The 23,135-nt window shown below is 38.8% G+C and overlaps 1 protein-coding gene across 1 annotated transcript in view; it reads right to left on the reverse strand.

Moving 5' to 3' along the window:
* The window catches only part of LOC119648920 (titin homolog), an 82,743-nt gene that overhangs the window by 40,973 nt on the left and 18,635 nt on the right, over nt 1–23,135 (reverse strand). Inside the window, exon 3 of the mRNA XM_038050829.1 lies at nt 4,325–4,363. Within this exon, the coding sequence (XP_037906757.1) occupies nt 4,325–4,363 (39 nt within the window). The remainder of the gene's footprint in view (nt 1–4,324; nt 4,364–23,135) is intronic.

Consider the following 23,135-nt stretch of genomic DNA (forward strand, 5'->3'; position numbering starts at 1 on the left):
CCAGTACAATTGGCGTTGCCGCCTGTCAAGCGCCCATCTCGACTATCACTTGCGAATTTGTTAGCGTTATGATTCCCTGTTTTCTAAGACCGGTTTTACCCTGCGAAAATGATTTCGGGTTTGGAATGCCAAAAAAGCGATTGTAAATGCATATAGTTCTAGGTAATAAGTGATGCTTTTTCGACAGAAATCATGATTCCGCGTTTTCTGAATGTGCCGGTATCTTACTACACTTAATGATGAATGGCAGCCCATTTAGTGGAGGGATTGAAAAAACACTAGGTAACGATTTCGGGCAAAATTACAAGTCCTCTATTTTTTTGCTAACTTCGGGAGCAGGACCACAGCATAAAGGTCCGTGGATCAGAAGCAGTGGGAGAAAACTTCTTCCCAATTGGTCTGGTCTGCCATCAAGTGAATCTTGAATTCAGGACTCCTCCATTCCTGAACAAAATTTTAATGGAAAAAGGCGAGTTTTTTGATTTAATAGTTGTGTTCTTTAGTTGAAAAAATATCGCGCAGATCAAGGAGTGGTTGGATAAATATTAACCGACATCAAGCCCTTCGATAAAAACTCTGAAACGTTGGCTTACGGATTTCAAATGTGGTCCGAAAACCAGCAATTGACCAGGAAGTTCTAAGCGGTATTTTTTCCATTTATTTTAAAGGATAGTCAATAAATATGTGGAGAACGGGAGGACCATCACGGATGACTAATGCCTACTGGGTGTTCTGAATACGAAAATTAAAAAAAAACAAATGTCCACAGCAAAGAAAAATCTGCCGTTCTATCGCTCATTTTTGAAGCTTATTTTACAGAGCTCGACAAATCATTCTCTTAAAGGTCAGAAAGAGTGGTACGTAGTGTACGTAGAGTAGGTGGGAGAGGTGAGTTGCTCCTCAAAATTGTGTGCATCGCTTTGAAGTAGATGAGATATTTAGGACCGCTTCAAACAAAAAACCTATTTAAAGGTTTTTACTTTGGACATCAAAGAATCAGCTCTCCAGCAGTTTTCAGGGCAAATTTGAGATGTCTCAAAAAATCAAAAGATTAAAAGTGGCATGTGGATATGTTATCCAAGTAGGCCGAACTCAAAGGCAAATCCAATGCGGAACTACTTTTATTATTTCATTGGCTGATGTGGTACTGCTATGCATACATGGAGGATCTTTTTGATTTCTAACTCTGTTTCTTCCCTGTATTGATGAATTGCTAGCATGCTTCTGTATTTCAAGAAGTGCTTACATAAAGAGCAGAGCCCTCATTCTTTAGGTTCGACGCCAGCTGACGGAAGGAAAACCAAAGTAGTAACTATGTGAATAGTATTTTGGTCAGCGTCCTATCGCAAAGGCATTACGCGTACCATAAATGAGGGCATTCGTATTATTCGTATTCGTGGACTATATGGTACAACCTTGCGAAAGGGAGATCTTTAAAGGTATGACCAGTTAACATTGGTGTCCATCCAAATCGATGGGAAATGACCCAACTACTAATCAAAACGGAGAAGGCTTACTACCAAGAGAAGTGGTAGCGTATCAGCCAATGTTGGTTGTCTTCAAACGGCCAAAGGCTGAAAAAAAGTCAATAAGATGTCATCGGGATTATAGCGATTACCACTTGTCATGTGATCTCCAGCGCTACAGAGGGAATTCGAAAAAAAAAACTGCTATAATTCAGGTGGGTGAAGAAGAGGTCAATAACAAAGAAATTGTCTCCTGATTGGATGGTCATTGAGGATGCTACCAATACTTTTAATAACCATTGGAATGAAAGGTAAAACAAGTACTCCAGAAAGACGTAAGCGGTAGGTAGGAAAATTCATGAAGAACAAACTCGATCAATTGGTCCAATCGATGAAAAAAGATGAAAGGCAGATTAGGTCATTCAACTAAAAGTATTTTCGGTTTTACGATGAATGAATCATGCAACACTGTTTACGCTGGCAAAGTTCTAGACATTGAGCTAATGAGACCGGTATGATCACTGTCAGTGTTAACTATCTTCCTAGAATTAAGAGTTACGAGTACCTCGAATTTGTACTCTCTGCTGACTAACCTGACTGAAGAGGGCGATCAGAACCTGATGTCGATTATCATAACATTGTTTGCCCTAAGAATCTCTATAGCTCCTAACTGCTGGACGACTACCGATGATAACTAGCGACGCTTCGCGGTTATGGGAATGAATATCTCATGATGCATCAGGGGCATAACTTGCTACGATCACGTCAAAGAGGAGGATATTCATGACAGGTATTTCATCCGAGTGGACTGATCCGGGCACTGCACAGGACAAAGAGTAAAGAAGAATATGAACTATATCGATATCATTTTAGATAGAAATACTGTTGTCCTTTATGACAGTAAGAGTGGTTTGTTCACCAAACATTGGACGCTGTTTCGAGGTTGGGAAGACCAAGGTAAAGAAGATATTCTCTGCCGGAATAGCGAGGAAAGTTGCAAGAGGAGCGTGTAATTCAAACCGTGCGCAGAAGCGATGACTTGACACACTGACCATTGAAAATCACTCGAATCTATTTGGATTAAATTTAAGACCGGCAAATATGGCGAATTCATCCCAGGTAAGCCACTTCAGTTACTAAGTAGACTAAAAGTTAAAAAAAGAGCAAGGAGCTGAAAAAATATCCAGAAGGCCCGAACTATACAGTCGATCTGGTAAGTGAAAAGAGGTCGTATGCTATTATGGGGTGCAATGCAGCTTAGTGTGGAAGCTGAGATATTGTTAATATGTTTTGACAGGAATATATTCCATGAATTGACGCAGTACCACCAATATTGTAGCTGATTTTCTGTTTGCCGCCTGGCATTTCTAATATGATTCCCTTATTTTTAGGCATGTACAGGCAAATGTTTAAAAACAGTTAGTTAAATACCATGGCTTTTATAGGGACTCCTTTTTTTTGCATTTGAAATAGATTTACATATTTAGATTGATTGACAATTGTAATTTTCTAAATTTCTTCGGGAGGTTTCAGATACTCGTTGCTAATCATCATCAGTTTCTTTATTTATTCATGGAAGTTTGGAAAAAAGGACATATATGCACAGGAGACCGCCTAGAAAACTAGGAACATGTCGTTTGTAATTATTTATGTTTTTCGTGATTAAAGTGAGCAAAAAACCGCTATCTACAAGTATCATATCTTGCAGGATAATTAACATTCCTTGCACGTAGAAAGTAGAATATTACAAAAGACCCTATCTACTACGTTTAATACGATGCATATCCCCTAAACTACTTGTTTCAAAAATTTCAAATGGGAAGGTTAAAGGAGGGAAGGCAATGATTAAGACTGAAAATCGTTAGGTTCAGGAAGCTGTCATTGACAAATCAAATCTGCAAGAATTAACTTTCAAGACGCAGCTTCTTACGAATTTCCACCGCTAAGTATTAAAAATAAACTGAAACTCAAAAAGTGTCCCAATTTCAATTTATCCTCTTTTACCCATTTGCATATGCATAACTAATTCGGATTTAATCTGTGTGATTTCTTCTTGATGACTTTCAAGTGGCTCTTGATTCGGAAGAGTAAACACGATGGAAAGTACCAAATCATGTTATCCATCCAAACGAGGGCAAACCCTAGAGCAGGAGCGACAGAATATTGCGTTTAAAGCCGCCTAAATATTGAGAAACAGTTTTAGAAATGAGTATGCATAGACCCTTGTCAAGCATCGCGATAAGTAAGTACATTAGCTGGATTTCACCACGGGATGGCATAGATACATTAGCAAGCATCATTACGGGGCAGATCATCCGGATAAGTAGCGTCTAATTCCGCCATGATAATATGTCATCAACCTTTATTTCAATATTCTACATGTCATTTACCTTTCTCAAATCGCACAGATAGACGTCTATTATGAGATGATTTGAGAAGGATGGAGTGGAGAAATGCGTACAAAACCGCCTAGACATAAATTACATCTGAAAAAACCCACGTACAGTGCCTAGCACTGGTCTCAGTACGTCCTCCATTAATAAAATATAATCATTTTTCATATATAGGTAATCAACTGAACCCAAGCGATACGTAAGTACAGATAGGCAGGTTCAGCGAACATTAAAAATCATTTAGGAAATACATTAATCGAACTAAGCATAAATTCCTGCAAAAATTCACCGCTAAGGTATGTCTAGGTCTAGTACATTATCAGCATTGGACTCTATTTCTCAGTCAATGGACTCTTAATGACTTGCAAAATTATCTGAATGCCAAATATCAGAAAAAAACTAAATATCATAAATTGGCAAATCGACGCCACGAAAAAGGGGAGACAGTTGGGAAAAAGTACTTACCTGAATACTGTTCTAGGTCGGTTGACTCATGCAATGGTGCTGAAAAAGAGAAGAAAAAACCCAGGTTATTATTAAAATCTTAATTTCTTTGTTTAAACACCTTCTCTTTTAATATAATTAGCAATATTCTGGAATAGCGGTAAAATAGAAGTCTCATCATCAGGTTCACGGTGATGAAAATTGGCTAAAGAAATTTCTCATCTTGGAGGTGAGGAAGCAAGCAGAAGACTGTGGATGGGAGGGAAAAAAGAAGCCTAGGTAGAGGCTAGGGAAAAAAATAAAAGAAAACAAAAGAAGTTCGTTAACTGCGCGCCCCTGAGAATCTCAAGAATTTTCTGTGTGAATTTGCAAAGCACGATGTGAAGATCACACACATTACAAAAACAGTAGTAATAACAGAGGTAACAAATAGGAGAAAAACCGAAAATGTTGAGCGCACACCGTTGGTAGGTACTGGGCACATGCAGGCCTGGGCCAAGATGGTCTAGCATTACGCTAGCAGCAGCTACCTAGTGGTATGTCTTCTGTACATTTGTACGTTTACATCTAGCCACGAAGAAATGTTTCAAATGCGCAAAAGAATAATCCATTCCCGTGAGCTTCCTCCTGCATGGGTTGGCTGGCAGGCATCCAGCATATAAAGCGTGTACAAAGGTGAGTAACGCTGCTTTTTCCTGGCCAGGTCTTCCACTTCTTCATAAATATATAGTCGGAAAGGTCAGCGATTTTGAACAAATTACGTACGATCATCTGCCGAGGGGTCTCGGTAATAAAACGCTGGATTTTCTTAATGCTTGGAATTGAGTAATCCAGTATGACCTAAAGTACTTTCCTCATTGAGATACAATAAAATTTATCCTCTGCGCCTTGCGATATCATGGAGATAATTTGAGGAGCGTTCATTACTTCATTATTTGCGGTGCACACTAATCGAGCTTTAATTGTGAATCTGCCGAAAAAGAAGATTTTTTCCTCCAGTTGGAAATGATTTATTGCATAGAATCTAGATTAGGGCGCTTCTTGCCGGTGTCCGTCAGCGTCACCTCCTCAGTTTGAAATTATGCTGGGAGGTTAGTAACCACTGAACTAGATGACGGCGATGATGGTGATGAGGTCTAGCTGTGCGACCAGAGCCAGATGATGATGGCCAAGGCTACAAGTCCGTAACTGCAACTAACCAACTTATAGCCAAGTAAATGTAGCAGCTGCGGAGAAGAACTAAGAGCAACAGCAGCAGCAACAACAACAGCATCGTCGCGATGGCAACAGCAATAATTCTCTATGCTATGGCTAGATTATAGTTCCCCAGGGGTATCTACATAACAAATACACAAGTAAATTAAAAAAAGATACTGCTCAGCTCGCCAAAGGGAGTTGAACGACCTTACGTGCAATTGTACACATGCATAGCAACATACATCATCGTCGTAGAAAATCAGGTAAGTATATGTGTGTGTCTGCAATATATTTCTTTAATTCCACCAATCGACCGTCTTGCACATCTGAAGAACACTGAAGAACTCTAGCAGTCTAAGGAGAGATTATATGCATATTACACGGATAAGGTGCATACTTGTGGTATATCTCAATTTATGCCTTTCCCATAAATACGCAACAATTTGATATCTTATAGAAAACACAGGCAACGGCACGTAAAAAACATCATATTTCTTGGACTTTGGTAATTTATACTGAAATCGCGTTGAATCTGTTGGTTTGCACATCGAAATTCCATTCTTTCCACCATTGGAAATGGTTGGATCTTTGTCTGGGCTTCCATCCCAGCACCGTGCAACCGTCTAATTTGCTCACTTTATCAAAAGAAATACAAACGGACTCAAGGAAAAAACCGAAAATTGCCAATCAATAAACATTTTTGAGAAATTACATAGAAACAATGAAAAAGCATTAAGCGGGACCGACTCTTCATCACTTCACATCAGCCCCTCAAAGAAAAAAGAAAAAAAAAAGAAATACCCATGAGTTCATACCAAACAATCTTTTTAGGTGAAAAAACAATAAATTATGAAAAAATTTAAAAACAAGAGAAGAAAAGAAGTAAATTAGTACTTCTCCACTTTTATTGTATCTTTCTCATGTAATAAATGAAATTTACTGAAATATGGAGAAGCCGAATTTAGCCAAGATCTGTGTGAAATCTCTCTCGCCTCGAATGATTTGCCAAAAGTAAAATTTAACGCAAAAGGAGAACAATAAGATTTCGTCTATTTTGGGAAATATCTTTTTGATTTTATATGGAAAATCCAAGTGGTTAATTGTTTATTTGAATAAGTAAATGACCGGAGAAATTTTTAAGGAAACCAAAAGCCAAACACTACATTCTGTGGGGAATATTCTAGCCAAAATTGTTAACGTGATGAATTATGGATTTTTATGTTTAACTATATTTGGCAGCATAACTGTCGGTATCAAGATGAGAATGAATATTTTGTTTAGACACTTTCAGTTTCGCCTTTTGTTTGAGAAGTCAGAACCAAGGAACACTAATGAGGTAATCGTAGATGGTCTAAACGAAAAGGTGGAGACCACCATGTTATGAAAATTGTGGAAATGTTAATAAACTTTCAATAGCCTTATATTAATTTGGTTGGACAAGCTGAGAATCACATTAGAGTTTTCTTTTGCTTTATCGACTATGACCAATTTCTTTCCTTATTTTTCATTTCTCTTGTTTGGGCAACATTTTTCAAGCAATCTTTTGGGAATATGAAAAATTTATTTCAAAAACATTTTTGAATGTTTCTACAAAAGTGCGATTGTGAAGAATGTACGATGGATTGCCATGCTATTGTCAATCCAAAATACTACACCTCTCGGTAGTAGTTTCCGATAGAGCAACTTCATCCACTATACAACACTTTTCCCTTCGTCCTTGCGAATTGTAAAATATATCCAATTTTTCCCAGAAATTTGATCAAATTTTTAGTTCAAATAAATTTTGATATAACGCACCTAGCCCAATAAAGCCATCAACCAGCCAACCATCAGGCCAACCAGCCGTCAATTGTCAGAAAAGCAAAGGAGTTGTGAGATGCAAATATTTATTCGCTTTAAGGTTATGTCACTTCAAAATCAAGTAAACAGTGAAAGGTTTATTAGAACATGGTGGGGAACTTATATATTTTAAGTTGATACAAAAACTGATAAACTAGACTATCTCTTCCATTGTCAAAGTTTGAGATCATACAAAGGTAAAAAATGGACGTTGAAGTGTGAAATTCTAGTAAAAAAAAATTGAAAGTCCTTCGCCAAGTGTAAGAACACTTGAGCTTTAAACATGTCCAAGTAATGAGGATGAAGAACTTTAATTATCAATTCTTGGACAGCAGACGGTCTAGCGGTTCATATTTTTCATTTCACTGGAGTCGTTAAAGCAGTTCATGCGACATCGGGAGTGGGAATACTGATTGATATTCTATTTACAAGCAATTTATTGTCCACTAGCCAGTATTATTCGATAACATCTGAACCAGGTTCGGACAAACCTACTCAAAAATATGAGTAATTCCTAGATAAGCTAGAAAGTGTACTGCACTTATTCGCCATATAATTTTGGGAGATTTAACTGTTCGTCGAAATCATGTTATCCGAAACGCCAAACAACAGTGAAGCAAGACCCTGTTGAATAAACATGAGAGGTTCTTAGCGATTTGTCCATCTTTATCCAACTACGATAGATCCCCTACATTTTCAACATAACCAACATCATGAACATACATGCCAAACTCAGGAGGTCATTGTTAGATTCGTTTCGATTTGGGTGGTTTACATGACTACCAACACTGATCGCCAACAGAGAAGTCTCATGCGAGCTATTCTAAATATGGGGCATTTAGGAAATGACCCAAATTTCTTTTTAGTTTCGAATCAATAGAAAATATGCTGACGCTAACCCATCCATTATAAACATACCTCCAACTGGAGCGTGAAGATCTTACTTCAAGAGAGCATCCTAAAACATTCATTGCGAAAATTTGACATAGTGGTAAATAGGATTACTTTTGCATCCGCTTCCAGAACTACTCAACGCCATCTTAAAGAAGTGAAATAGGGAGCAAAGGCAAAGGAAGTTACTGATAAAAGACTAGTGACCACTATTAATAGTTATACTACCAAGGCGTGAAGTCCAGCATCAAACCATAGTGCAACAGTAAAACCAAAACGATGATTAGGAAAAACAGCCTACATAAGGTGCAATTCGATTAGCAGCTAACAGGTGTGGTATGAGTTTAAACTGGCATAGACACAGTCAGGATTTAAGCACAGTGAAATATGAGTAGAAAAGACGGTGGGTTTGGCAGTAACAGTTCCAAACTTCTGAAGTTTGGATGTCAAGGACTAAAAAGTGAGTTGGCAACCCACTTTAACGTAATCTTATATGAGGGAAACATCCTTATTAAGCGGAAGATCAATTGGAAGGAAGCAACAGTTGCAGGCATGACACGTATGGATAGTATTTATTATTATTCTGTTAAGGGAAAGTCGCACCGCGTCCTTGAAGAACTATTGTGCCCCTTTTACTGGTTATAGTGTACCTATTGATCATAGTATCTCAAGCAGGCCTGTAACCGTTAGGAACTTTAGTATGTTCCCCACTTCCAGATGTTTCAGCTTTTCATCTGGTATTAAGTGTTCTCCCAGATTTATCGACCTACTTTGCACAAGTGTCGGACACTGTCCCAAGACGTGCATAGAGGTTTCGTCCTCCTCCTCACAAAACCTGCAGGCAGTGTCCGTAGATATCCTTAGCTTCCCTAGGTGATAGTTCAGCCGACAATGACCAGTGAAAATTCTCGCTATGATTCGGAGGTTCTTTTTGGTGAGGTTTAAGCAATCCTTTGTACTCATGGGTTCTTATCCCCCAATAAGCACCCTGGACTGCTCCATCCCTGGTAGGCCCGCCCAATATAGTTCCCTCAACCGTTTCTCTTCGTTTCTTAGATTCATAGCCATGAAATCGTTTCCGATTCCACAGAAGGATTCTGACCCGTGTAAAGGCATCCCTGCTCCCTTCTTGGCTAGTTCATCCGCTGCCTCGTTGCCTTCGAACCCAGCATGGCCTGGAACCCAAAGTATCCAGACCTTGTTGGACGAGCCGAGTGTAGGCATTCCCATACAAGTTTAGAGTTCACCAGGTTGGACCGAAGTGCCTTAATTGCTGTTTGGCTATCGGTGAGAATAGCTATGTTCTGCCCTCTGTAGTTCCTTTGCAGATTAAAGGAGGCACATTTGTCTATGGCGTATATTTCCACCTGGAATGTGCTAGTGTACCTGCCCATTGGCTCAAAGTACATTTTCCTTGGACCAATGACACCGGCACCCGCTCCCTCTGCTGTGAGGGATCCGTCAGTGTACCAAGTAATCAGTTGCTGGTTTAAGCCGTATGTCGCAGCCACGCTCTCCCAGTTTGCCTTGTTACTCCAACGTGTTTCAAACTTCTTATCGGAGTGAAACCTCGTTGTCATGTTGTCCCTTGGTATCAGTAATTCAGGATACCACCTAGAAAGGATATCAATCTTCCTTCGATTTAGGGAGCTCCCCGCCTCACTCATACTACCGGCCATTCTGGATAGTAATGTGAAACAAATCATTAGCACATATTACTGCTAAGAACATAAAAAGGAGCAACGTGGGTTCCGCAGAGACTCTACCATAACAGATGCCATAGGAATGAAAAAAAAAACAAAATTATTTAATTGGCCAACCCGTGTAGTATGCATTTATCATAGCATTTGGCAGAATCAAGTAGTTAAGCTACTACTAGCAGGTATCCTCGCCAGTGAATACAAACAAACTAGAATTACAAACCAAAGAAGAATCCCATTCAGAGAGATCACAGAAGTAGATCCATTATGTCCCACCGCTGCCGATGAAGGCTATCTTTCTTTTCTTCTCTTTTAACTCGAATTTCTTTTGGTAGCGAGCGCTCCTCATCTTGTTCCGTTTTGTCTCGATTCTGAGCTTGGTCCGCCGAGGTGGAGGGGAGTGGTGAAGTCGAGAGACTCTCAAATCGCTGTTTAGCGATGAAAGTATTACTGTCCCGATAACTCCTTTGGACGTTTCCCATCGCCTAGGATTTAATTTAGGTGAACCTTAGCTAATAAGTTACAATTGAAAGGGTAACATGATCGTATCTTTGAAGATATTTCTCTGGTAACTTCTCCAGCCCGAGGCCGTACTTCTGTCTTCCACGAAGGACAGTTTATAGAGAGTTTTGTACAAACTACCAAATGCAAGATCAACTCTACTTGAAGAAAATATTCAAATCAGTGGTCTTTTGAAGCTTGTCCGTGAGAGTAGAGCCTAGATAGTTAGAAAGGGGTCGTTAATGAACGCGGAAGAAATGAAAATTTTGAATAAGATCCAGCAAAAAAGTTGTCGAAATCATGTCAGAAACAAGCAGTCACCAGGAAGTGTATTAACTCATCACAGTTAAAAGCAAGCAGTAGAATTAATACATCGGCCGGAGAGCTACCAACATCATAGTAACACTGAAAAGGGGTTTGGCGCCAGCGGGCAAATGAAGCTCAAATGCGATGGGAGCAAATTTGACGGTCGAGTTCATGGGGGGAGTTAACTGGGTCAGAAGCATTCTTCAAAAATAAGAATAACATGACGCCTGTAGCATACTTCGCTGAATATCAGCCCTCGGAGGTCTAAGTGCGTTTTCAGGATACACATCATTTAAAGCAACCTTCTATTCGTTAAAGTTTGGATGGAAATTTAGTCATTTTGCAACCTCAGTGTTCACTACAGATTTTCGGCAGCTATTATATAATGGCGTCTTTTCATTGTGTGGTATACACGTTTTTGGTAGTATCTAGTTTAGATCATTCATATTTAATGATGCTTGTATGTTGTAGAATAATTTTAGGCAATAACAGTCAGTAGGAGGAAGGATGTACGATTATAATATACTTTTTTTTAAAGAATGCTTGCAGCACTTAAAGAATATAAAAAATTCAAGGTCTTCAGATTTTAGCAGTTGGTGGGAGTGGTAACTAAGTTGGTTTGCCGAGCAATTGACGAAGGAAAGCCGTATCCTTCCGTTCCTATTTCAATTTTAATGAGAATGTGCTTCAGTTTTATTACAAACTCGAAATTCTTAATTAAGGCTGCTGCACTGGGCCAGGCATAAAGACGAACATTTATGAAGTAACCGGGATTCCAGGTGACGTTCAATCATCTTGGTAATTGCGCTGTCAGTGCACTGATAAATGGATGAGGTCAAGAAATTCATTAGTGTCATTTTTTTTGTCATAAAATTGAAAAGTGAATGTAGGTCAGACTTTTCTAAGGAGGCAGTAATAGATAGATTAAATTAAAATGAGAAGAAATAATTAGAACTTTTGTGGGTCTTTTGTGAGAGGAATTAGTTTTGAAGTAGGCAAGGCAAAATGTACTTTGAAATATTTTATTCTTATTCTTCCCGTCATCAGGGTCGTAGGGAAAAAGTCTGGGCACGAGAAGAAGATAATGCGACCTCCTTGAAATTGTGCAATCAAACTAATTTTATTTCCTACCGCCCTCAAGGAAATTCCGGGCTCAGGAGAATTCATATTGGGGTTTTGAATCGAGACCTGGATTGCATTTTATATAAATCATCTGTACTAAAAATCCAATATTACAGACTGCACCCCATAAAACCATTTTCCCCTTATCCGCCAAACTAAAATTCACCTGCAAAAGCCTATCAACTATCTTCACAAAATAACGGCTCCCCATCATGCATGTTATTATAAATTATGTGCGTGGGTACAATTATTAATTTATTTTATGATGAGAATAAAGTTACCGCAGTCGTTACTGCATTGTGAACGCTTAATTGAGTTCCGATGTAACATCTACTAACGAGAAGTCAATATCTTTAGAAAGGCTAATCATACCGGAAATTTATATCTGTGAAAAACAATAAAGCTGTTGGCAGTGGTATCTGGTAAGTCAAGTAGGAGGATATATAGGTTATGCTTACTTGAGCTGATTGCTGCTTTCTCAAGTACAATTGTTCCAGTTCTTTCTTAGCGCAAAATATGTACCAAATCCATTGATGATATGCAGGTATGTTAGCATGCATGGAGGTTTACATGGAAGGTATTGTTATTTTATGAATAGGAATTCAACATCTGAAAATGCGAGTATCGATCTCAATTCTAGTTAATAAGGAATCTGCAATCCGAATGGTGGAGAAGTAATATAAGGATTACAGGGAGTGGCTGCATAGAAACACATGAATCAGTTAAATGGATAATGTACTTCATTAGACTTCAGACTGGTATAGCCATGCCTTGAAGCCTGAAAAAGAAAATGACTTTGAAGATTTTGGATGCTTGACAAAGCAAATATTCAAATAAATGCACTGTTTCAATTCGAGCAATCTTCTATGTGCATTTCTTGCCTGATAATTTTGGCCTCTGGGTATAGTGCTTGATTGGAAATATAACAATTGCATTTCACTTAGCTTCCTTATTCTCTTAGTTACTAAGATATAATAAACAGAGGACATCTTGTAGGCCTGGAGCATGTTGAAAATAATGACATAACTATTAAGAGAAGGCTAAGATGTAATCTACTGAGTACATTCATATTGGTATCGGTATGTATTATGAGCTAAATTTCAATGCTGCATTCATCAGCGGTTCAACTTGCAATATAACTTGAATAATAAATATTTTCAATGCCTTGATATAAGTTAAAATCCCAGTTGAATTGAATTAAATGAACCACATATGTAGCATATAAATAGATGAAAGCAGCATTAGACCTTTAAGGTCTGTTGGGTAGTTCGTCTTAATTTAACAGGGGGGTCTAGTGATTGTTAATCAGCACAAGTAGTTGGGAAAGGTATTGAAATTTTGGAAAGGTTTCGCCAATTTAATTTAAGAAGCGGGACAGTCGATATATACTCGACCCAACCAGAATCATCCTGGAGAACCGGCAATATTTCTGTTTTGCCACTGGCTTTTATGTTTCTTTGAGTGAAGGCTCATAGGCTACGCTAAGCGCTATATTCAGCACATTTATTGCTGCATTGGCTAGGAGCCCAGTATTCAATTTTTCTCGCATGTCATTGTCCTTCGATATAAAGAATGAAATTGTATTGTGTCATTCAATCACCCTGAGGTGAGGCAGTAAAAATTTCAACAATTATATTGATAGCTATCTAAGGAAAGTCTACATGTAAATCGCCCCTTTAACGCCTTTGGAATATTTTTACAATCCATGGGAGAATATGTACATCATATAAAGATTTTTTGTAAAAAATTTAGTGTCGTCCCTTTGGACATATGAGACTATGAATCTTTTATGAATAGGATTCTATCCTTTAAAAACACGTTTTTCTTGTGGCATTTGTATCGTCATTTGACGTCGGGTACCAGTGGACTCAGCTGTGAATGAGTACCTGATTCAAATCAGGGTAATAATCCCGGGCGGCTGATCACATTGCCTTCTACAGTATACTGTAGTGTACCGTTAAGGTCTTGAATGAAGTGTGCTCTAACACACTTCAAGGCCCTGATCCAATAAGGATGGTTGTGCCAACGATTATTATTATAATTTTTCTTGTGAAACTATTATCAGATGTGATTTTAAATCAAACAGCGAAATCAGCTTACTCTAGCCCGGGTTTCTTGCTTATATGATTCACATTGGAAAATGCAACCTCTGGTCACCTCCGCTTTTCTCAGCCCATTTTGAATAGATGGAACCATGAAGTTGACCAGATTCCAATTCACCTAGCATGTAAGTATTCTTGGCACTGTATATCCCGTTATCAGAAGATTTCATATAGAGGGTTTTCTTTTAGTGAAAGAATATGTGCTTCGTGATCCTCTGACCGTCGCAGATTGGACGATAAGTTGCAGGCGCGAGTTTGAACCCATATACACAAATACTCCATTGTCCTAATATCTTTCTCGAAACTGGTGTAAGGCACAGCAAAACGCTTACTCTATTTTTCAAAAATGTTCACAGTCGAAAACATTCACAGCCAGGCCTGATGAGAGGAACATTTTCTCTGGGCTCTGTGTTTTCGCGGGAACCAATGTGAAAAAGTTATAACAGAAGGTCTTCATAATTTTCGCATATGGCTGTCTGCCTAATTTTCACCTTCGGCCCGAATTTCCTCTCTACGGCACTGTTTAAAGTTCCTGATTTATGATGTGGTGTCGAACACTTAGAGCTCATTCGCACTTGGCGGTCGACCGGCGCGGCGAACCGCCAGACGCTGTTGGATGCCACGGCAAGACACGAGACGCGGTTGAAATGACTAGCATTCGTCCCCCAGTCCAACCATCATCGCATAGTATGTCATCGCCGTATCAAAAATGCCTACTGTCAAAGAACAGGTTGCTTCACTTGTGCTGAATAAATATAATGCACATTAGTGATATACAAGGATATCAAATTCCCTCATCCATTTTAGATGTCAACTTTTTAAAGTGGGCTGACTGCCGCGTTTTTCCAACTCCCATGCGGGGTTGGGGTTCGAAGTTAAACTCAATCGTTTTGATATGAAAATAGCACCACTTTTAGGTGCCTTGATTTTTTGAGGCGAGAACTTCGCTACTATTTTTCAAAGGGATTAGATATGGGGAACTTTTTTCATATCCTCCTCATCGTCTTTTCTTCGGAGGTAGGGTTGAAAGTTTAAATTTTATGGTGGTGGTGGGGGGGGGGGACGAATTACTTTTTAAGGGTTGGGTGCCGCGGCTAGCCGCGAGACGCGGTTGAAATGAATGGCGGCTGTCCAACCACTTAAATAGACCGGAATATGGGAAAAAATGTAGACACAAACGAAATGGACGCCATTGGGATAGTTGGTGATATCTACATATACTACCGTTTAAAAGGACGAAAGGAAGAAAAAAAATAATTAATCCTTTACTCCAAGGACGTCACGAATCTGGCCAATATGCAATTTGTTTTCAAGAAGTGAGAAAACACGAGGATAAAATGTTCGGTTATGTGAGAATGAGTGTTGCATCATTTGGTGAACTACTGCAGAAATTATCTGGAACTCTCAAAGAATAATATACAAAATTTGTTGAGTATATCAACCATAAGTTTCTCCGTGTCGAAATTCATGCTGACGAAGTACAACACTATAACTGACGGTTAGCCGCGCATAACAAACGGCTAGAACGTACAGTCAAGTTGGCCGGTTACCGTAGGTCAGGTCGCATTCCTCCATTCAACTGCCGGGTTTGAAACTTTGTTGTCGTGTAGTGTGTACAAGAATGCGCGGTTGCATATTAAAATCAAAAAGTGTCGGCCCGCGCGTCTAGCTGCTAACGCGGTTAACCGCAAGTGCATATGGGCCTTAAAAGTTTGTTTATAAATGAATCTAGTTTGCTTTGCAAGTCTCCATGTGGACGCTATAGTAGTACTATGTCATACGTAATAGGATGCTCTGCAGTTGCCTGAATGGGCACATTTGACTCCTCCAATCAATGATTCACCCAGCACTGGAGAGAGTACGCGTCCTTATTTCGCTTCCACCTTCAGTTGGAAGAGTTAGCACTATCGCACGCTCTTTTGAAGTGCTCGAATGTGGTGTAAGAGAAGATTTTGTTAGTTAGGAGTTATCTCAGTATGAAGATGAATATTTTGTTCACCAAAGGATGGTCCAATCGCGAGCACAAGCAGAAGAAAGCCTTTTACTTCGGGCTTTAAAAAAAGCGACATGATTGCGGTAATATTAATATATGTAAAGGCCTTAACGACAAGATGCTTCGCAGTCCATAATAAAGTTTGATATTTTTCTTGGAACTAAGATATCCAGATCTTCATTCTCAATGAATTTAACATTTGATTGAGTTCCGCGAGACTGAAAGGTTAGTTGAAAATTAAATCATTATAGACAAAAACTCAAATTTTCATGAACCTATCTTAGAGTATTGATGCGCCGTTGGTTTGAGGTCATCCTTTTTAAAATAAGGTTCAATTAGATTGTGTTGTCTGCCATTTCCAGAGTCTACCAGGAGTCGTCATCATTTTTTTCGGTCAACTGTGGCATTTTTGGATAGGCGGGATAGAATATCCAGTTGTTCTTTTCATCCTATCAGTTTCTCACAGCATGCTTTTTTTATTCCTCTTTAATCCCTACATTTCAAAGCTGCATTCCCGCTTACCCAGAGTCCCCGTTTGCAACATTTTTCTTCGCATAATTTCCAATTAAAAAGTATCCATACATATACAATCGTTCTAAGACTTTTATCTATCTACTAGCTAAAAAAAGTAACTATATTTTTGGATTGTTGACATTGTTGCGTTGCTATGGCTGGTATGGAGAATAGCTGAAGGTACCGCGTCTATATTGTGAAGCAAAATTATTTTTCATATGTGCAACCAAAAAAGTAGTAGCCAACACTGGTTGGGATGGAGATTAACGGACGATTGATTACCAGTTTGGAGAGGTCAGTTACGTTCTTCAAGCAAAACAGATAAATTAAGGTTAAAAAAAGCGCTAAGTTGCGCTTAATGGATATTATTTTGCAAGATTTCAAGTGTGCTATCTATAGGTGCTATCTGGAGGAAATAATTATGAATGTTCACAAAAAAGTTGATGATCCCAACCCGGAACTCCAGAGGCATTCCTCAAAACGTTGTTGTGCTATTAATGGTATTTCGAAAGATTTAAGCGAAACGTTTTAGATTAGCGGTGACATGACAATATGCTAAATTCAGTTTGACGATATTTTTAGCAAGGAGAAAAGAAAATGAATAATCTTGAGCCTTATGGGAAAGATCTCCATATATTAGTTGATCAGTAGATGCCAAACCCAGGAGAAGACCCCATCGATAATGGTTGTTTGTCAATAAAGCACGGTAGCCGTTTTGAGTGGTGCATAAGCGAAACGTTTCGAGGCAATGCACCCAAACGGAGTGCCATATTTCGTGGTGGTTAAGTATATTGAAAAGTCGAAATCATTCGGCGAGAAACAGATACCATGTTGTGTTGGCTTGTCCTTGCATCAAACACAAGCAAAATAAAAGCGGAAAGGACTAAAACTATCGCATAAAACTGTTCGGAAGGATTTGATTTCACCTAGTTTGTAATTGCGAACAACAGCGCGTAAATCACTGGGAAACATTGATCGTGACTGTAGTAATGCGGTTTTCTTTTCGAGGAAGTTTCTTGGTATTTTATGTTCACACCACGTGCTTGGTGTTCTTCGCCGAACCAATTTGTCCAGCGCAAGATGCATCTTTGGAAATGCTTCACTCAAACGGTTTTGGCCTTTATTGTCTATTTGTCTTTAATCTGAATGCTTCCAAGATGGTTGATATTTAATAAGTGCTGTTAGCGACTGATAGATGACACTTCACGCCGAAAAAAACGAGCACTGTATTGTTCAGGAGGACAATGACCAGAAACATCCCATCGTCTCTACACAGACTGGAGGCAGGAAAATGGCCTGCACAGTCGCCTGATGATGATCCGATTAAATATGCCTGAGCCTACATTAATCGGTGGAATTCACTATTACTATTACTATAAATGTTGCTTAATAATTACTTCGAAAATCCATTCGTGGCTAATTGGTTTTACCCATGATTAACGACGTCTAGCTACCAACCTCTTTAACAAGCTCCCAACAACTCTTTGTTCATTCTTTCTCTTCTAAAGGTATTCCTCAGCGATGAAAGCTAGTTCAAACTAAACCAATTTGAATTTTGAACAATGTTGGTCAGAAAAGCTAAATTGAGGTGCCTGAAGATCTATTGGGTTATGTTGGCCCAAACTGTTTCCTCGGAATTTTTTTTCGATTTTTGATCGGTATAGGTCCTAACATTGGTTTTCTGCCCGAAAACAAGCGTTGTGTGTTACTTAGAATGAAATCCACAATGATCTCCAGCGAATTGAGGGCAAAGATGAGTGTTTCCTAACAAGACTCTACAGAGGTCACAGTTTATAAAGGGTGTAATTTCCGTAATGTTACCTTTAGAACCAAATCCTGTCTACACGTTATACCACGACCTCCATACTAAAAAACACAAAATTAAACCTTCCTTCGCTTGGGCATCACTCACAGCTCCCACGATTTCCGCCTCAGTTGCTAAACCCTATGCAAAATATAGAGAAGCACCAAAGGTATCCTGTTTTCGTTTTCCTATTGTAAAATTGTGACTTTGCGTTGGAGAAGAATTTATTTATTTACTCAAGTTCCGTCATTGATCGGTTCAGAAATGTAGGGAAATAACCTCGCCTCGGTATGCCGGGAATTGACCAAAACTAGATAAGCATTGAATCTTACACTTTTCTATCTAACTTCTGCCAGGCCATTTCGATCATCACCCCGTTGTGTTGGAGAAGCGTTTTCCGGAAACACCACAATTTGGTTATTCTTTCGGCTACTTGGTCTTTGACTACCCACTCAGGAAGGATGCCCCCTATTCAAGGATTCGCTTCCACTTTGGTCCTTGATAAAGCTAAATAGGTCACTTGTTTTATTAAGTCATGCTGAGACTTCTTCACTATTTTTTTGTTGCACCCAGGTTTGTTTTAAATAGCCTCGATGTCGAGGGTAAGGTGACAGTTCCGAAATGAATATTATTTGTGGCTTACCAATATAAGCCAATTCTTTTAAAACTTGACAAATATTGACAGTAAAGTATAAATTTGCCCGTCTCCACGTAAGCTCGGATTTTTTTGGTGTTTTCATTATTTGTACTTACTTTTGACAGTTTGATTCTAAAAGGGATTTGCGATGGTCCGAATTTTTATTTCCAAATTGCCTGAGGGACAAACCTATACGTTCAATATTAAACGAAGTTTATTAAGTGAACTGCCTGTAATGCATTTTTTATAGCCATTCACTATTTTCAAGAACCTGTTGAAGAGGACGGAGAGGTGGAAGAATGCGCATTCACTGAAGTGCAGCAGTTATGAAATAGGGTACAATGTCAGATGCACCAGGAGTTCCTCATTTACGTCAGCACACCTAATTTCCAAAAAACTTGAATTGTAAGTTGATCCTCTTTTCAGTAATGGTTGATGTGATTTTTGACCGCTCTCGTCATGGCACGTTAGTGTTGCAATATAAGGTCCAATATAATCCCCAGGTTCCTTCTGCAGTATCGTTGTATTTCAAACAGGTTGTGTGTGGCTATGTATGCATGAGGTGGGTGAAGGTATATTTTCTGGGCATTTATACTGTGGTGGCCCATTATACACAATGTCCCCCATTAGAAAAAATGTACCTCCTTAATTTGAAATGAATTGATACTGGTTAAGTTAGGACTGAGCAATTTAATGGATCACTTCCATTTAAAGGCCAAGGGGAAGGTTTTTACAATTGAAAAGGTGCGTAAATTTGTTAAGCGGTTGATGAAGCGTGAAAACTGCTGAAACAGTCCACGAGAGGAGTACAACGATATTAGAAAATCCCAATAATTTGAGTCGATAAATCTTGCGATAGGTGCTCGCACCATCTCTTCATTCCTTTATGGAGTACAGGGTATCCGCATAGTCCATTAGAGGTTATTGTTATTTTTTCCCATATATTGTATTATTTTCAATGAAATTGTGCTGCAGCGGAGGTAAGCACAAGGACGAACATAATACATTCATGATGACCAGGATTCGAATCCGGATCAGCGAGATCTAGAGACTAACACATTACCCCCTCAAACATCACCATGAGTGTGCAGCAGTTCCAAAAAAAACTTCTCAGAGAGCATAAGCGAGCAAGTATGCGGTTGGTTTGGCAGCACGAAAGTTACTTTTAGGTGACCCGTTTGAAACAATTTTTTTAAAGACCCCTTTCGACATGCTTACTTGCGACATTTTCTTGCTAGCTCTGGTTGATACCCAAGCCACAGAGCAGAGCTGATCTCGGAACGAAGTAAGGTTTTTCCACAAAGTACTCGTACCTGGGTAGCGGTTGCAATGTTAGATAGGTCTCACATCTACGGGCATAAATTGCAAGCAAGTATTTGATATGTACTGGTACCCCCTTCAAAACTGGAAGGGGGCTGATGGATTCTTTCCAATTTTATAGCATTATAGCGAAACCGAAAGATTTGTTTATCATAAATATACGTAGTAGAAGTATTGAAAATTAATTAATTAATAAAGGGAGACGATTTTGATGATCGGTACACAAAGTTAACATTTCTATGAATGAAACTAAAAACTAATTTATTTCTATTTTCTGAATAACGAGTTGTTAGTAGTAGCACGATGATTGTTATTTAATTCGAAACAGTTCTCACGATCTGGATGAGTTTTTATGTACGAAATTCAAAAAAAAGGGCGAAAGAGGAACCCTTGGCCAGACTAGCTTTTTTCACACTTAAAACTGTACGTACAAATCATATAATGACCAGTAAAAAGGGGACAAATTGGAGCTGAATTATTCAATTATCACATATTAAAACCCAGCTACATATGTATATGTTGAGGTTCACTAAGCACTAATGTATCTAAACCGAGATCAAGCATAAAGATAAACGTTTTATTGCCAAAAGGAGGCAGGTGTTGCCCACTTTAGCTTCCATTCAAATAAACACATCTATAAAATAGATCTCGGAAGAGTTCAAACAGTGAAAGAGGCAAAAAATTCACCTCGAGGCGGTTCTAGACATGCCGTTACTCGGTCAGAATATTGCAGCTCGTATGTTAGAGGTCACTGCGGTTGAATGGGGCTCAATCGCTGTCGAGAATCTCACAGACAATTCAGAGGAAGTAAAGATTGAAATCTGCATTTAAGTGCGATTATTACATTTTAAACCATCACACATTACCAATTATACAGAATGCACGTTTTCACCCGTTCACGTCTATCCAGCTGACCTAATCGGAGGGCACGAAAAAAAACCAATATTGCAAATAAAAACAAGTCCAAACTTCTTTTCATTTCGACCCAAGAAAATGTCGCTTTCAAATATCATATCTCATTCATGTATCTGCAGAATAGAATATCTGTCCATCTTGGCTCTATCTCATTTCAATCAATTCCGTATTTAGTTCTTGAAATTGGGTCGAGGAAAGGTAAGTATTACGCGGCATGTATAATAGCAGCCGGCGCCAAACAAATGGAGGTTTGAGGGGAAAAGTTTTTTTTCTCTTCGACATTGCTTGTTTTTTTTTTCTTCTTGTGTGAAAGCACCACGAATGTGATGTGATGATATCTCATCTCGTCCGCCATCGCATTATATTGAAAAAAAGCGATGGCAATAAAAAATTATCATCATCGTATTTACATTGGAAATTAACAAGTTGGGAAATACACGATTCTGAATCATGGCAATTACAGTTTTACAGAGTCAGCGGAGAGAAAGATGGTGAGGCTAAGGTAGAATACCTGAATACCAAATATGTGACCGTGTTGCATTCTTGTGTTCGGCATGTGAAAATTTTACCAATGATAATTAATTTTGTTTATAACGGGGTGAAGAAAACGTTGTTGCTAGTGGGGGCATAGTTTGGAATGCATTTCTCTTTGTTGTACCGTATTGATTTGACCCTATTGCTCTGGAAACTAAATTGAAGAAATTATGAGTAATTTTGGAAGGACCAACACAGTGAAAATTGAATTTGGATCAGCCAAATTATTCCACCCAATTTCCCATGTACTTTCATAAAAAAATTATAATATGCGCATCAGGGAATGCAAGGACTCATTTGCTTACGTAAAAACATTTCAATGTACAGCACTATGGAAGGAAGATTTGGCAATATTTCCATACTACCATATATTGCACACCCACATTGGGCGCCATTCTAAGAAAGGGTTTTTACAGGAACAATAACGAGCCTTAGATAGTAGAAAAACAAACTTAAGTAGTTCTCTAGTTCTTATGCTCTCTCGAGCTGAAATCCGAAAAACCAACATGTCGGAAAGTATAAAGACATGAAAAGGGTTATTCTTGCTCACGGAATTCCGTATCCCTGCCTACAAGTCCCGATCCAGAACACTGTTAATGGCATACACATACCGATTACATTAATCCGTACGAATACATGACAACAAACTATAAAATTCTACAAAGAACTAATGCAGTGCCCATGTAAAAATGACGGGAATGTTGCCAAGATTTGCCAGCATAGGGGGTGTGATGGTCCCGTCATAACAACGACATAACACAACTATGTATGTACATAGAGTCGGTCTCAGACAGCTTTGCTAATCTAGCAGACACAAAGCAAATTTTTTCCAGTTGTAGACATCTTCTTCCGCTTGTCATCAGATTACTACCATTTCGTTCAGTCACAAGAAAATTGTTGAGAATTTCTTCTAAATTTCTTATGCATTTGAGAAACGGTTGGATGGAAGGGATGTTCTTTGTAAGGGAGTGGAATTGACCCCCTTGATTTAGAATGCTGTAAAAGTTATAAATGAATCGATAGTGGAAATTGGTCCAGGATTTCCGACGATTCCATTGGCACCCGATTAATGTGTTCCTGAGGGTTGCGTAAATATCAGAAACGTGAATGGTGTGTGCTAGTGCTCCTCTCTATTATAAATACGATCGTCCGGTCCAGCATCAAATGTGTGTTTTCATCGTAGTTACAATTCATGAGAATGAATTTATATATGGGAATAAGTATCACCTTGTATCTATCTCGGCCATGCTGTTCTCAGGGCGAGAGGTGAGACAACGTCTGATAAGTTGTCTTTGCCCTGAAGGAACCGCAAATAGGGGGTCTGTGGACCACAAAAGGAGAAGCTTAAGTAGTGCGATTTGCTTAAAATCTTTGGAGGTTATTCCTTGATTTTTTGGCAAACTTAAAGGACAAGCTATTGTTCAAAAAAGGCTTATTAGTAGTTCTAAATATCCTGTA

The sequence above is a fragment of the Hermetia illucens genome, chromosome 1 (assembly GCF_905115235.1).
Source record: "Hermetia illucens chromosome 1, iHerIll2.2.curated.20191125, whole genome shotgun sequence".
NCBI lineage: Eukaryota > Metazoa > Arthropoda > Insecta > Diptera > Stratiomyidae > Hermetia > Hermetia illucens.